Genomic DNA, 15316 nt, shown 5'->3' with positions numbered 1-15316 from the left:
AATGATTTTTTTTCTGACGCAAATCATGCAACCGTACTTTTTTTAATATAGAGACATAGTAGCTAGACGCGGCCCTAACTCTCATGTCGTTCAATATTTGAAATTGAAATAAATAGAAAATGGAATTTGAATACAGTTCAATGCTATAGTAAAATATGTATTTAATCGAACCACTCAAGTGGATCGTGCATCGGAGTTATTATATCGAAATAAGAGCCCACGATTCATATTTTTGAAGCGTTGGATAAGTCCACATTTTTATACTGACTGTAGGTACGTATATCTAGGGCGATATAGGTACTAGTAATATGATATGCCTAAAATCGATAACTATCAATTATTGAACAGTTAAATACCAAATATTACATTGGCGGTTTATAGTCATTACCTATATGAAGAAAATATAGAGTCATTTTATCTTACTTTTCAGCACATCATTAATTGTTAGTTCTAATATGAACATGAGAATGACTAATTTTCTGTCTTAATTAGATAGAAAAGAGTCACAGACTGTTAACATCGATGTGTAATCGATACGAGAAACACCATCTTAACCTAAAAAGTTGATAATACATACAGTTTAGCTTTTCCTTTTAGATTCTCGTTAGTGAGATTTCCGCGGTAAGTAGATCAAGAGTTACTAGGCAGACAAATGGGACAGACCTAAGGCGGGCCTGCGCCGGCGCATAGTATGCGGACAATAAATTATAACTATTACAAGTGATAATTGAGGCGCGCCGTGAGTCTTCCAAACGCGTCTTTCAGTCTCTATATTGAGACCGTCGTCTTATTAAAGGTTATTTTTGTTTACAAGTACCGTTCGTTCGTTGCTCAAAACTATCATGGTCCAATTTATTGAGAAATGTTTCTGTGTATAAAAAATATTATATTATTTAAAATTATCCTCACTAGGGCTTGTATTAGATGTTATTGATTTATTTATGAGGTGCAACACGATTGTTCACGAACAAACAACATTGTAATATACTTATTTAAATTATGCATTGTAATAACTTACAGATTGCGGAGAAATTTAGAAAAAATATTGAGATTTATTTTAGTTACAATATTTCCTTACATGACCAGGCCTCGGGATATATGAATGCTAAACCGAGCCTCTCCTTAAAACGTGTAGGCGTCAAACTTGTAAATTAAATAAGCACGCCACTTGAAAGCAACATATGCTCACCGTGTTTGCAGAACTCATATTTCAGAAGCTCTCTTTCCGAGGTTAACCGTAGCGCGACATTTCAAATCACTCAGTCGTTTTTCCAACTCTCACCCGATCACATCACCTGTACGAAGAAAAACTGAAAGTTATTAGTGAAACCAAAGTGACATAATACTAATGAAATAGAAATAAAAGGAGTATTATTCATTTTACTTAGATTTTTTGGATATTTTGAAACTTGTGAGGGTGAGGGTAAATATAAGGGGTGGAAGATGGTATCTAGAGGGTTCGTCCTGACGTGTCATGGAGTGGTGTGGGTGGCGGCGCTGGCGCTGTGGGCGGCCGGCGCGAGCGCAGCGGCGCGCTACGACACCGCTACGCCGCACACGCCGCCCTACAAATACATACCTTTGCGGTGAGTACGTGCTTTGATCACAAATAGCATATTTATTATACTATAGCAGTCACGTCGATTTCGCACTTTTAATGAGTTTAGATAGAGTCCTCCCAGTAAAGTTTTTCATCTTTCTCATGTAAGTACTTAGTTTGAAAGAAATTAGATATCTTATTTGAAAGAATAGATGTCCTACATAGTTTTTTTTACTAATAATGTAATGAATAGATCAATAGGTAAAGTAGTGTCGCAATTGCATATTTCAAACGGGATAGCTAAATAGCTCAAAATAATAAAAAAGTAACTTAAATAAGTTGATTGCCAGAGCAGGTTTCGATATGGTCGTGCATCCTCTACAAAAACCGCGTAATATTGTAATCTAAAAATAAAAAGATAACTTTATTAACTTCATTCTTATAGCTAAACTTATTAAATGGTTACCTGATTAAAAGATGTATTGAACGTAGGTACCTACCTAGTAGTGTTTTTCGATTATCGTATATTTTTAAAGTGGGTTAGGTACATATAGACACTGAAGTTACTACTGGATCAATGAACTAAACCTAAAGAACCTTTAAAAACCTAAGAAAATATTTTTTTCCAGTTATGTTAAAGTTCTTTCCCGTCGACCAATAGTAGGTACTTCACTCTAAAAAATATTATTTAACGTTGCGTTTGAATCCAGTTCCAACTACGGCACCTATAGCAGTGGGTTGGCCTCGTCCCCGCCGGCGGACCCTCCCAGCAGCGACAGCGGCAGCGAGGGTGGCGGCATGGCGCCCTCCGAGTTCATCCTCACAGCTCTGCGCACGGCGCTCGATGTCGTCCGCACCATCAACAAGAAGCGTGCTAGCTCACCGCCCTCGAACACCACTGCTCTTGTGGTAAGTGTCTGCCGGCTACAACTGCTACAACCCGTAACATCTGACATCGTCGGTGCCGGCGGACCTTCCCTGTATAATGGTGGTGAAGGCATGAGCACTACGACAGTAAAATACTTTAGCATTAGCAAAATTTTGATGCAATAAAGTAGTGAGAGTGTAAAACAATACATTTTCTTAATTTTTTTTGGTTATTAGCTTGGTCAGTTACCTCATCAAGTATAATCATCCCATCAATACATATATATACGAGTATTATACATTTGTCTTACTGCCCGCCCAGTGTGAGTTTGCTTAAAAATAGAAATCCCCCTGACCTTATCACCACGTGGTACTCAGCAAACCGGGTCACCAAACGGTACTTGCTGAACTGGGTGACCCGTTGTTGCCGGCGCTAACTGCTTCACCCCTGTTTGTGGAACCAATCGCGACTAGTGTTGACATATGCTTGTTAATATGCTGTAGGTGCTCAATACCACATGAACCAAATATCTATTCCAAGCTGTTTATGTAGAACAAATCCTGAAAGCGTTATATGGGTTAATTTGAATCCATTCAGGTACGACTCTAGACAGGCTAAGGTTGTATGATCTATCCAAATAAATTGAAATACATCTGAATTTGAAGTTTAATGAGTTATTATGGAATCGCAATCGGTTTTTTTGTACCACTTTTGCCGACGGTCATTGGTCAAATTCCAAATAAATATAATAATGGTAGAGTTTCAGTACACTAAGTAAATTAGAGAAAAGGGATATAGAATATGACTGGCTCGTTAGTGGTCATCTCACGTTAAATATATATGAGTAAACCACGGGAGTATAAACGATTAGAAACGGGTGATTGTCGCTACGAAACTGGCTGGATAGGATATCTAGGTCCTAACCTATACGATTAGGATAATGTAACTTATAACAAAATGTTATACTTATCCCTTTCCGCAATTTTACGTGACGTAGATCAGGTTTAAAAGAAAATGGCTACTTTTAAGCGCTCATAGTGTCTTAAATTCAATCAAAAACCGTCTTGTATTTCCAGCAACGGGGCACAAGAGTAAAGAACAACACGATAGCCAGCGGGCGTGGCTTCGACGACTACTATGACGAGCACCATCACGAGACTACGACCACGGCTAAGCCCATGAAGCAGGGCCGTTACACGGACCCCTGGGCTGGATACTACGACTGGATCATCAACGAAGGTTCCTTCAAGTTCTGGAGCGCTTTCCAGGTTAACAATTTTTACAGTTTTGATTGATTTTTGGTTTTGTAAATTGTTTTACGAGTCTTTACAAAAGCTCATTCAAACAAAATACCTCTAAGTGTCTAGAAGAGAATCCTTTACACAGTCGAAGAAACTAAATTGCGTAATAATATTCACCCCAAATGTTGACATTACATACATATTGCAAAGAAATGATCGTGAAATTGATTTAAAAATCTTTCCACCCTTGTACGCAACTCGGTTTCCTTCAATGTACTTGCTTCAGATAGTATATTTTTTATCGAGGGACTAAAATAAGCCAATATATACCCGAGGTAGTTAGCCACCCGAGCTTTAGCGAGGGTGTCTATTTATCCGAGGGTTTATATTGACTTTTAGTCTCGAGGTGAAAACTCTATTTATCACTTCGATTGCGAGAAAACGTTTTTTGTGAAAGAATTAATACTTTTCTTATTCCTCCAGTCCATAAAACATTCATAGGTTTTTAAATAAATCTTTCTAGATTTCGGCAGCAAAAGATACATACAGCTAAAGATACAGACAACATAATTTTCACTATCACTTGACGACTTTGTGAGAATAATCAATTTATTTTAATCGTTTATGATTTACGCTCTACATACAATAATTTCAAAGTTTTCGCGGTAAGTATTTTTTTCCAACCAGACACAGATATAATAAAATGGTCCATACACAAACTGGAACAAATAGAATGGCGCTATTCTATTTATTCCAGTTTGTGTATAGTTTGTGCGGAAAAAGCATAGAACTAATACCACGTAGACTAAGAACGTAACATTTTGCCATGAAAACACAATACTTATCTTATTTTATGCCAAAAACTAAGCAAGTACTGGCTGTTTGAGTTTATCTATCATTCAAAGAAAATTAAAAAAATAATTACTTTTACTCCGTAGGGACTAAAGTACTCTCTTTACTCCCGCCTCGTAAGGCTATATTGACCTAATTTTAGAGCATGAGAAGTGAAAAAGATATGTGTACCTACCGGAGAAGAATCTATCTGAATAAGCTATCCTTCCTCACAGTTCTAAGCGGATCAACTTATTTAGGCGTACAAGCTGACTGACCTCAAGCCCACCGTAGCGCAACGTAGCGAGAAAATATTATTGTTAATTACTTTGTGTGAAAAACGACGATTACGTACGTTGTTACGTGGCGAGCAAAAAGGTATAACGAGGGACTCGTAGTCATAACATTGACATAGTTTTGATGTTTGTCCGGCATGGGGCGACCGACGGTCGTCAAGCATCGGTAGCGCGACGGCTGCCAAGGATGCTTAACTATGTTTTTTATATAGATTCTGTCTTTGTTCTGTCCTTATATGAGTCACGTATGTAGATATGACTAGGTACATTAATTAATTGATTACCAGAACATTTTGTATACTCGTAAAGGGTTCAAAGGTTCCCGATAATTAGAAAAACAAAGTACAAATAAACATTTTACAGATAAATAAATAAATATTACGGGACAATTCACACCAATTGACCTAGTCCCAAAGCCTGTGTTATGGGTACTAAGCAACGGATAAATATAATTATATACAATACTACTACTGATACTGATACTGATAGATAGATACAATGTAAAAGTCACATAATAGTACATTATGATACAAGTGTGCTAAGTTGGTCATTACACACCAGTGATTATTATAAGCGCGAGCCGTAGGCGAGCGCGGTAAGGAAGCTGAATGTGGAACGATTAATGCACACGAGTTGCATACGACGTTTTTCATCACTCGTATTGTTAGTAACTTTTAAAAACTTTCAACATCAGTTGGTGACAACACTTTTGACTTTTGACCAATACCCGTCAGAACGTCTCTTTAGAAATACCGTGAATTTACTACATAATATTTTCAGCTTCATTTTTGGTCCTTACTGTGCTATTCAACATGGAGTATGTATGTATGTCGGCTGCCGATCGCAAAATCCGCTAAATCAACTTTTAGGCATATCATGAAATGGCGCCATTTCATGATATGCCTAGGAATTTCGTGATCTGGCGGATTTTACGATCGGCCGCCGACATATACACCATAACGAGCTGGGCTATTATTTATTTGTCAGTTAATTGAAGTAGGTTAAAAATACGTTCTCCGAATATGACTTGGCGATTTTGCTGTTTTTCCACTGACTGAATGTTTCGTAAGCCGCCAGGTATTTTTCTCTGGATTTTGGCGGCAACAGCAGGGCTACTACGAAATTCGAAAATAGAAGTTCGTATCGTACCGTCCCTGTCACTCTCATATTAAATTATATATAAGCATTGGCGCCTGAGGCGCTACTACGAAACTCGCAAATCGAAGTTATCGTATCGCACCGTTCCTTTCACTCGCGTATTAAATGACATAAGCGTCAGCGGGACGGCAACATACGAACTTCGAGTTGTGCACTTCGTGGTATAGGGCCTGACGGGACGGTAAGACACGAACTTCGATTTTCGAATTACTATCACTCGCGTTTCGTGCCTCGATGTGTATTTCTGTGCACAAAGTTTCCAAAAAGTTGGGAAATTTCTCGCAAACTTCTGTAAATTTTCACAAGAAATATAAGAAATTTAAACTTAAGAAACGGAAAGTTTCAATCCCCATACAAAATTGTGAGAAGTTTCCGAAATTTTCCTAATATGAAAATTTTCGCAATTTTGGAAAGTTTCCTTTGGCTCATCAGTACATAGAAGTGCCTGCTGCTGTGGGATATGCGTAGGCATAGCGTAAGAGCTTAGTGGATCGTTGCCGGGGCCGAACGTGTTAATCCTAAAATAAACTTTTTCTGAAATAAAAAAATATATATATTACAGCACCTGTACGATAATGTTTTTACAGCCACAAGTATGGTAATATGCTGAATTATGAAACTAAAACCGGCCAAGAGCGTGTCGGACACGCCCAAAATAGGGTTCCGTAGCCATTATGAAAAAAATAAGTAATATTTTTCTAATGATTTCGTATTTGATACGGAATCTTCCAAGTTTAGGTATATTTTATACCTTAGCCTGCTATTTACTCTTAAACTACTAATAATTCTCAAGCAAACTTATCCGTTATAGTGTTCCTTGAATGTTTGATATACTTACTACCATACTGAATTTTTAAAAAAAAATCCACCCACCGGTTTAGATTTTAGCGGAGGTACGCTCGATTTTAATGAAAATTTGCACTTTAAAGTTGAATCTTTTGCAAACAAATCACTGAATCGAATAATCGTTTTAGCAACCCCCTAATGATTTTAAAAGCCTATCCAATGATACCCCACACTATAAGGTTGGATGAGAAAAAAAAACACTTTACGTCTATGGAAGGTACAATATTTTTAAAAAAAATTTTATTGTACCATTTTGTCGGTATAGTTTACATACATATTCTTGCAAAATTACAGCTTTCTAGCATTGATAGTCCCTGAGCAAAGGCGCGGACGGACAGACAGACAGACAGACATGGCGAAACTATAAGGGTTCCGTTTTTGCCATTTTGGCTCCGGAACCCTAAAAACGGTGTAATAAGAGTCAATTTACGAGTAACTGTGTTGAAAAATCAATTTACTTAACACCCAATTTAGTTTTCATATTATAATATGTAAACAACAATTTTAACCCATAGCACAAAAGAGGGGTGTTATAAGTTTATAAATGTGTGTCAGTCTGTAGCGCCGTAGCTCCCAAACAGTAAAACCGATTTAAGTAAGTTTTAAATACGCTCATTTCTATGACGGAACTTGAGCGATTTCACAGCCAGGAAGTGGATAAAATTGAGTTATAAGATTTGTTTATACTTATTGTTGTTTTGATTATAAATAATAAAACAAAATAGATAAAAAATTGTATTTGTTATTTGTTGTGTTGGAACGCATTTAGATACGTTATTGAGCTGTGTCTGTTTTATTGCATTGTAAAAATGTGTTATGTTGTTGTGGCCTCATGTAGCCTGAAAAGTTTCAGCTTCATGACTACTACTTTGTCTAGATAAGGCCGCCGCGTGACAACTTAATAGCTTGGCGTAATTTGTCTTCTGTTTGATTGTTCCGAGACATTGTTTTTGCTCTATGTTAGGAGGTCATGCCTTTATAATGATAAGTTAGTTGGTCAGACGTTTATACCGTTGAAGGTTTTCCTTTGACATAAACTGAACGTCTTTTTGAAACGCATTTTTTTTGACATATGTTTCTTTTATTTTCAGCTCTTCACGGCTGCTTTACTTCTGTACGCGTGCCTCTCTGCTATTTATTATGCTAAATTCAACCCTATCCTACCGGATTACGATAGGGAATACGATGACTATTTCTTGGAGAGGACGGTAGGTCGGCAAGCAAGGAGCCTGTCACCGTGGGAACTGCCATCAGGACTGAGTTGGATAAATCCGAGGACCTTCCAGTTTATTTTAGATGCCATAGCAACACATTACAAGGAAGAATAAATTGTTGGCATTTTCGACATCTAGCGGTTGGCATAGCTCTAATTATTAGTGCACCACTTGATCCTGTCTAAGGATATTTATTAAGTTTCTATGTAGTGGTGATTGTTAGAATCATTGTAAATACTTAAATCAACCGACTCACTAGCTATTCAGCTGCTTTAGTTGCCACCGACGCAGCTAGGCAGTCTGGTAAAGCCAATGCGTTTTCGAAAACCAAGGTTGTTTAGTAGAAAAAATAAATTTTGATACACGGCAACGACGGCTTCGAAAGTTTTAAGTCATTTAGTTAGTAAAATACAGGTTTGCCTTCTTGTTGCCATGTATCAAAAACACAATATTATTTAGGCGTGATTTGACGGAACTTGCAGTTTTTTTTCTTACATTCTAGATTTAGAAAACTCCTATTAGAGATAATGCAAGTTCTCTTTGAATCGGGTCTTATAATTATCAGTTGTGTACTATATTTATAAGACTTATAACATTTGCTCAATTTTAGTTCCTATATGTTTTTTTCTATTGTTTAAATTACTAAAATAAATTAATACATATTATAATGAGTTTTGAATAAGAATTTATTGATTGTCCAAATAATGGTTAAATTTGAAAGCACAGTATGCGTCCATATAGGCCTCTTTTATTCCTATAAAATGCGGTAAGCTCATTCATTTCAGAGTAAAATATAGGTTCCTTGTAGTGTTGCCATGACTTTTATGTGATGTAACGCCCGCATTGCCTGCTGGAAAATAAAGGTTTAATGGCGAAACCTTAAACGTAAGGTGCATCGCACACTGACGGTCACTTAACTACAGTCATTTAATGCAATTAAAGCATAGTGAAATGTGCAAAATATTTCAATTTACTCTAGATTAAAGAGTAGTCAAGGTCCTTCACCTGAAAAAAAAAATTTTTGCCCGTCTACAGTGATACAGGCAGACATATTTGCGTCTCATGCGATGTAGGCGCAGAAGTATTAATTTGTGCGTATAGTTACTAAAAGCCCACGATGATTTATTTTTAGTAGTGAACTTTAGTAAATTATTAAACTTACTAAAATAACTGACAGACTTAGCACACTTATGGTTCACAACTTTAATATTTATAACTTGTTTCGTGTTCGTTACTAACTAATAAGAGAGATGGTATACTCGACATTATGGCATTGTGCAGTGTTTACTTATTATACGTATTGTAGATAAGTATGTAAGTTTATCCACTTGGTATTTTTCTTGGAACATTTTAACAGTTGACCTTACAAAAAGCACAATTACATTTATAAGCCATTATTCTACCGAAGGTGTAATTTAAGCTATTGCGTCGGTCGGTATGCGCGTCGCCGGCGCAGGTCGACGGCCGCTCGCCGCAGGCTCCTAGGATATGCACAGGACGTCGCTATTACACTCCCTACATAACTCTACACCCGGCCAATAATTCAATAATTACTACGTAGCTACAGCATAGTAATGCACGAGGCGTTTTTATTATAAGTCATTGCTTTGTTAGAATAAGGATGTAATTTCATTGTTTAGCGTTTTTTTTAGATAATTTTATAGTTTGTTGTACGGTTGAATTACAATTTTAATGTAAATGTGCTGATGTGTGTGTGTCTTCATGTTTTTAAACATCAAATTATTTTTGATGTGCAATTTAATTGTAGATGTGCGGAACGGAGATTTATGATCACTTCGTAGTATTTCGTTGGAATGCTTTATGTAAGTTAGAATGAAAGAAAATATTTTAACTTAATAAAACTGCTTTCAACCTTATTATAACTTACCTTAGCTAATAGCTATCCTGAAGATTTCCTCTATTATCGAAATACATGTTAAATAATTTAATCTTAATTAAACATTAGACTAATGGTTATTTAAAAAAATGCAATATGTAATTACTTTTCTCTATTAGGCAATTACGTCAATCTTACTAAGAGATTATAGGAGGTACCATGAAATAACTCTACGATAAGGAAGTTTAACTTGGTTCTTTTTAACTGAGGTACAAGAAAGAAGACACTCAACGGACTACACTTGACATGTTTCTGATAGGTACCAAAATTCAAACGATAACAAGCAAACTGCTTTGCTCAAACGTAACCGTACGTTTGGGAGATAGCGATCATTGAGCGATCAATTAAGCTATCTGGTGCCGCCGGCGACCACAACAGTTTCCGAACTGCTTTGCGGTTTGCTGTCCATTGCCCGCATTCATCTTTTGCGCTACAATTACTTTACTTCTACATAGACGTATCGGTTTAACCGGACGAGTTTAAACTTACAGCGTTTCAAGCATGCCCCTGGAAGTGTGAAGCCTTCGCATTCCGGCCGGGCTGTGCCGCCAGTTCAACGCTCAAGTGCAACTCGGGCGCACACCAAACGAGTCCGTAGACGTGCGCGGCTGCGCGGTTCCTTGCGCTCATGATCCAGATTCGATTTCCGAACGAACCCAATATTACTAGCCGAATACGGTTTAACTAGTACACGATTGTTTTACGAGACTGAAGTGGAACTGTCCGAGTGAAGTGTTTGATGAGACGTTGCGTTTGAATGAGTTTGCACTCAACGTGCGCTGTGCTTTTTGCTTGAATATAAAGGTAAACAATTTAAATTTTAATTTAGATTAATATATATAGATGCAAAACATCTTCAAAATTTAATTCAGTGTCGTTGTGGTAACACTTTTAGTTATAACCAATGAATAAGCTCGATAAAATGTTTTCACGTTGAAAAGACATCAACGTGCAACTTTTACGACCAACTTAGCACCGAATAATATTGAACAATTTTGCACATTCATTGATGTTAAGTTTCAAATGCTTATGACTACAAAAAACTTAAGTACAATCGCCAAGCACATTTTCAGCTATATACTAACGGTACATTAGCAAGTGACTCTTTGTAAGTATTGAGTCACGGAACAGGTGCTTCGTATTTAGCTTAAAATTACTATGTACCGTTAACTCTTCACACATTTGCAAAACACAAGAAGCCGCATTCCTCTGGTATAAAGGCTGTTCGGCCGCAGTTTTGTATTTTATCAATGACTTTAATATATCTATTCGCTAGTTATGTTGTACAAACAATTATACGCCAGGATTCATAAAAGCAAACAAATTAACGATTTTCTGCCAATCAACTTAATTGCTATATGGAGTACTATAAACGGCAGCGATGGTGTATTTAGCAACGTAGATTTGCAAATAAATTTAAGCCTGGAAGGTGCCAATTGGTGGCTGAGTTATACTTCTTTAGGTAATCCAAAAAGGAAACAACAGTAGAAAATAAATGAAAATGTAACTGTCGTAAAGTCTTAACAGAACAATTCAAATTTGTATGGTCACGTTTGAGAAAATTTACTTCTCAGCACTGCATGTTTATGTAGTTACGATCGATTCCCCAATTTATGGATCCACTTTTTCATACTACTTGTAATGTATAGAAATGTGACTTATGTTAGGGCACCGACTGTACCCACGTATAAACGTCAGTTATCCATTATTAGCTCATCTTTTGACAAGATGTGCAGGCTTAGGTGTAATATCAACAGCTAATATAATACTAATATGATACGGAAATGTATGGTATACAAATGACGGTAGTCACATTTAGACTTTGCAATGCAACAATCCAAGATACTACGATAAAACTTAAATCAAAAAAATCTTAATCTATGTTATGACTATTACGAATAACGTTACGCATTCCTAATTATATTACGCTTCTGATTTTAATTAGCTAAAATAAACGTTGCCCATGAAACTTCGGATCGCATCAACGGAGCTCAAGCCCAACACCGTGGGACTCCAAACTCGTTTCGTCTGCATACTGACTGCCATTTGTCACATGGTTTTATGAAACTTTCTGCATTTAATTACTAATATCCCGTTACGTTTACGAAGAGACTAAAGTGCCATCGGCGACGGGAGTGGCCCCGCGTGAACGTAACACAAGTTGTGAATGAACGAGTGATAGTGTATTGACTAGTTACATAGTCATGAGAAGTGAAACATGAAAATATTTATCGTCCTGCATAGTAAATATTTTGTAACAATGGGTATTTAAGGGTATTACAATGCTCTTGTCCAAGACTCTGCCTGCGTTCCGGGATAAAAAAACTACGTTAAAATTGAAAATTACATCTCTTTAAGATAAAAATTTCAATGTGTCGTCAATTTAGTATTGTGTTGAATAAGTATATTGTAAATTACATTTAATCTGTATGAAAAAAATAAAATGAACACTGCACGTGTTTTTGAGAAGTTGCATAACAAAAGAAGCTCAGTTATGCGAGTAGAATCAAACCTTGCATTTAGGCTCTATATTAATTAATCCTGGTTAAGATCGCGGAATTGCGGTGGATGCCGAAAGCACAAGACCGGTCTGAGTGGAGAGCCTTAGGGGAGGCCTATGTCCAGCAGTGGACGTCTTTCGGCTGACATGATGATGATGATATTAACACAAAGTGATGCTACTTTCTATAAGTGAAAGATTTTTGCAATCGGTTCAGTGGTTTCTGACAAGAGTTTTTGATTTCTAGACTCATTTTGTTTCCCGAGTTTCTCGAGTTGTTCGAGAAAAAAACCTTCAAAAATGTATCTAAAATAATTCAAACTAAAATAAATTACAATTTCGAATCAACAACAATTATATTTATCTATACTAATATTACAAAGAAGAATGATTTATATTTTTGTATTTTTGGATGTTTGTTACGAATAAACTCATAACTACTAGGTCGATTTCAATTATTCTTTCACCATTAGAATGCTACATTATCCCAAAGTGACATAAGCTATATTTATTGCCAGAAAAAATTGAGGTAAAACTTCAATAATGTAACTCAAAGTGTAAAAAAATGCCATAAATAAATAAAATATCTGACATCGCAAGCGCTGCGGAAACTATAGTGTAGATGATAGAACAAAAAATGTTTCAAGATATTAAAAAATATATCAATATCTAAGAAAAGCTTCACAGTACCATATCTCCAAAATATATGTCACTGTAACTACTTTTAACATTTTAGTTAAAAGTTGATAGATATGCACACGTAAATTAAATCATGTTATCCATAACTTTGCATTAATCTTTATCCAAATAAAATAATTTCACATTCAAGACTGATTCAATGGCTGTAGATTTCTTTTGAATTATTTAAATGGGACATTCCATTGAAAAGATATAACGAATTTAAAATAACAATATCAATACAATTGAAAAACGCATACAATAAGATACTATTTACATCGACACGCCCCGGCTTCGCGTGGGTATATATTTTGGGAAATGGAGCTGAAAAATGTGTGTGAAGTGTCCTTGAGACCTTTTTACCCGACTGCCCAAAGGAGGGTTATTGTGAAAACTGTACCCGTGCGGAGCCGGGGCGGGCAATAGTAAATAATAATTTGGATGGTTTACCTAATACCGTCAACCTTTAATACCGTTATTTTAGTTCAACTTTGTTTGCGGATTAATTTCTCAAGTTTCCGAGTTCTCGTAATGATTTTTCCCGTCTCGAGTTGACGTGGATTTCCCGAGTTTTCTCGACTCGGGAATTCCCGAGCGAAACCCCTATTTCAGACGCTCCCTCAGACAATATACACCCAGTATTCAGGCCTAAGAGAACTTTTTTAAAACGTATACTCACCCATCCCTGCCAGAACTAACTCTACGTCTTCTTCTTCTTTTTCGGATACTCTTGGCAGAGCAGTCGTGGTCACGTAACACGTCAAACAATTTTACGCCAGTTCTCCCTGGCTGTCGCTTCTCTGTTGCAAGTGTTGAGAGGAGTATTTGTTAGGGCTTTTATCTGGTCAGTCCAGCGCATGGGAGAACGTCCTCTTGATCTTTTCCCATTTACCCTTCCCTGCACCACAAGTCGTTCTATAGAGCGCTCCCCACGTCGAGTGGACATGTGAATGTCCGAAATATCGGAGGATACGAGATCTCACTATGGATGATAGCCTCTCCTTCACTTGTAGTTCTTCCAGTATGGACAGGTTGGTGCGGTGCTGAGTCCATGACACTCGAAGCATACGTCTCCAGCACCACATCTCGAGAGCGTCAATTCTTTGCCTCTCGCGTTCCTTGACTGTCCACGTTTCGGCACCATAAAGAAATAACTAACTAGATATTATGAAATGTTTCCATACTCATGTCATTTTTACCTTTAATTTTTTAACAAATTTTGTTTTGCCCGCATAATAGATAAAAGAATCCTTATCGTTAATATTACACCTATAAATGCGAAAGTAAATCTGACTGTTGGTCTGTTATTTTAATTACTTTTTGAGTAATTACAGCATTTATCATATATAAACAACCAAGAAATTCCATAAGAAACGTATTATCTATGAAAAGATTCTTCAATGGTACACGTTTCCGTTTCTTCGACTGTACCTTTTAACCTATATTCGAAATGTAAGCGAAAACACATTTTTTACTATTCCTACAGCGATGACGTTGGTTCTTATAACAGTACACACAATATCTCCAAGCCGAGACAAGCGTGCGCGCATGTAGCGGGACCCCGTTGACACACTTACTCTTATGCGCGCGCGTAATTCATGCAAACGGGGTAATAAGCATTATCACATCGCTCCCATGTTAGCATTCAAGTATCATTTCACTAGATTGACGGTTATTGCGTATTATTTTGTAATATATGGTATGGAATGGACTATGCTCAACTAGTACAGTCACCTGCAAATATGTGTCACAGCGGAGCGTGCAAAATATCTGACACATCCTACCGGCCCTAGAAATAGAGTCGTATCAGATATTTATGTACGCTTTTTTGTGTCAGATATTAGTGCTGGTGACTGCGCAAGAGTGGATTTCATAGTTTAATTTCATAATGCCATGACTTTCATTAAATTATATTTATTTATAAATATGATGATGGAAAATGTCAAAAAGACAATTACTTATATTAATTATAAAAAATATGTACATTTACGAGACCTTCACAATATTTATTTGTTATGTTTTGTTTCGATAAATTTAAAATTTTCGGTCATTTTATCATTCCATTGTACCTAGTGTCTACTCTTGTTTCTGCAGGGCTACTACGAAACTCGAAACTCGAAGTTCGTGTCCCTCTGACACTTATACTATTTAATACGAGAGCGAGAGGGATGGCACGATACGAACGAAGTTTCGAGTTTCGTAGTAGCCCTGCTGTTGTCCTTTCAATCGTTCAAAGGTTAACTGCAT

The 15316-nt window shown here is 36.7% G+C and overlaps 2 protein-coding genes across 2 annotated transcripts in view; both read left to right on the top strand.

The window, feature by feature from the left end:
- The first annotated feature begins 1241 nt into the window (after positions 1 to 1241).
- LOC141438126 (uncharacterized) lies at positions 1242 to 9777 on the top strand. The gene is made up of 4 exons (XM_074101823.1): positions 1242 to 1586; positions 2251 to 2449; positions 3485 to 3676; positions 7872 to 9777. The coding sequence occupies exons 1-4, from the start codon at positions 1444 to 1446 to the stop codon at positions 8106 to 8108; spliced, it is 771 nt and encodes a 256-aa protein (XP_073957924.1). The 5' UTR covers positions 1242 to 1443; the 3' UTR covers positions 8109 to 9777.
- Positions 9778 to 10434: 657 nt separating this feature from the next.
- The window catches only part of LOC141438121 (uncharacterized), a 61949-nt gene continuing 57067 nt past the window's right edge, over positions 10435 to 15316 (top strand). The window contains 1 exon segment of the mRNA XM_074101815.1: positions 10435 to 10695. The gene's annotated coding sequence lies outside the window, so the exon portion shown is untranslated.

The sequence above is a fragment of the Choristoneura fumiferana genome, chromosome 18 (assembly GCF_025370935.1).
Source record: "Choristoneura fumiferana chromosome 18, NRCan_CFum_1, whole genome shotgun sequence".
Lineage (NCBI taxonomy): Eukaryota > Metazoa > Arthropoda > Insecta > Lepidoptera > Tortricidae > Choristoneura > Choristoneura fumiferana.
Note: the sequence above shows the minus strand (reverse complement) of the source record. Positions and strands in the feature narration are given on the sequence as shown.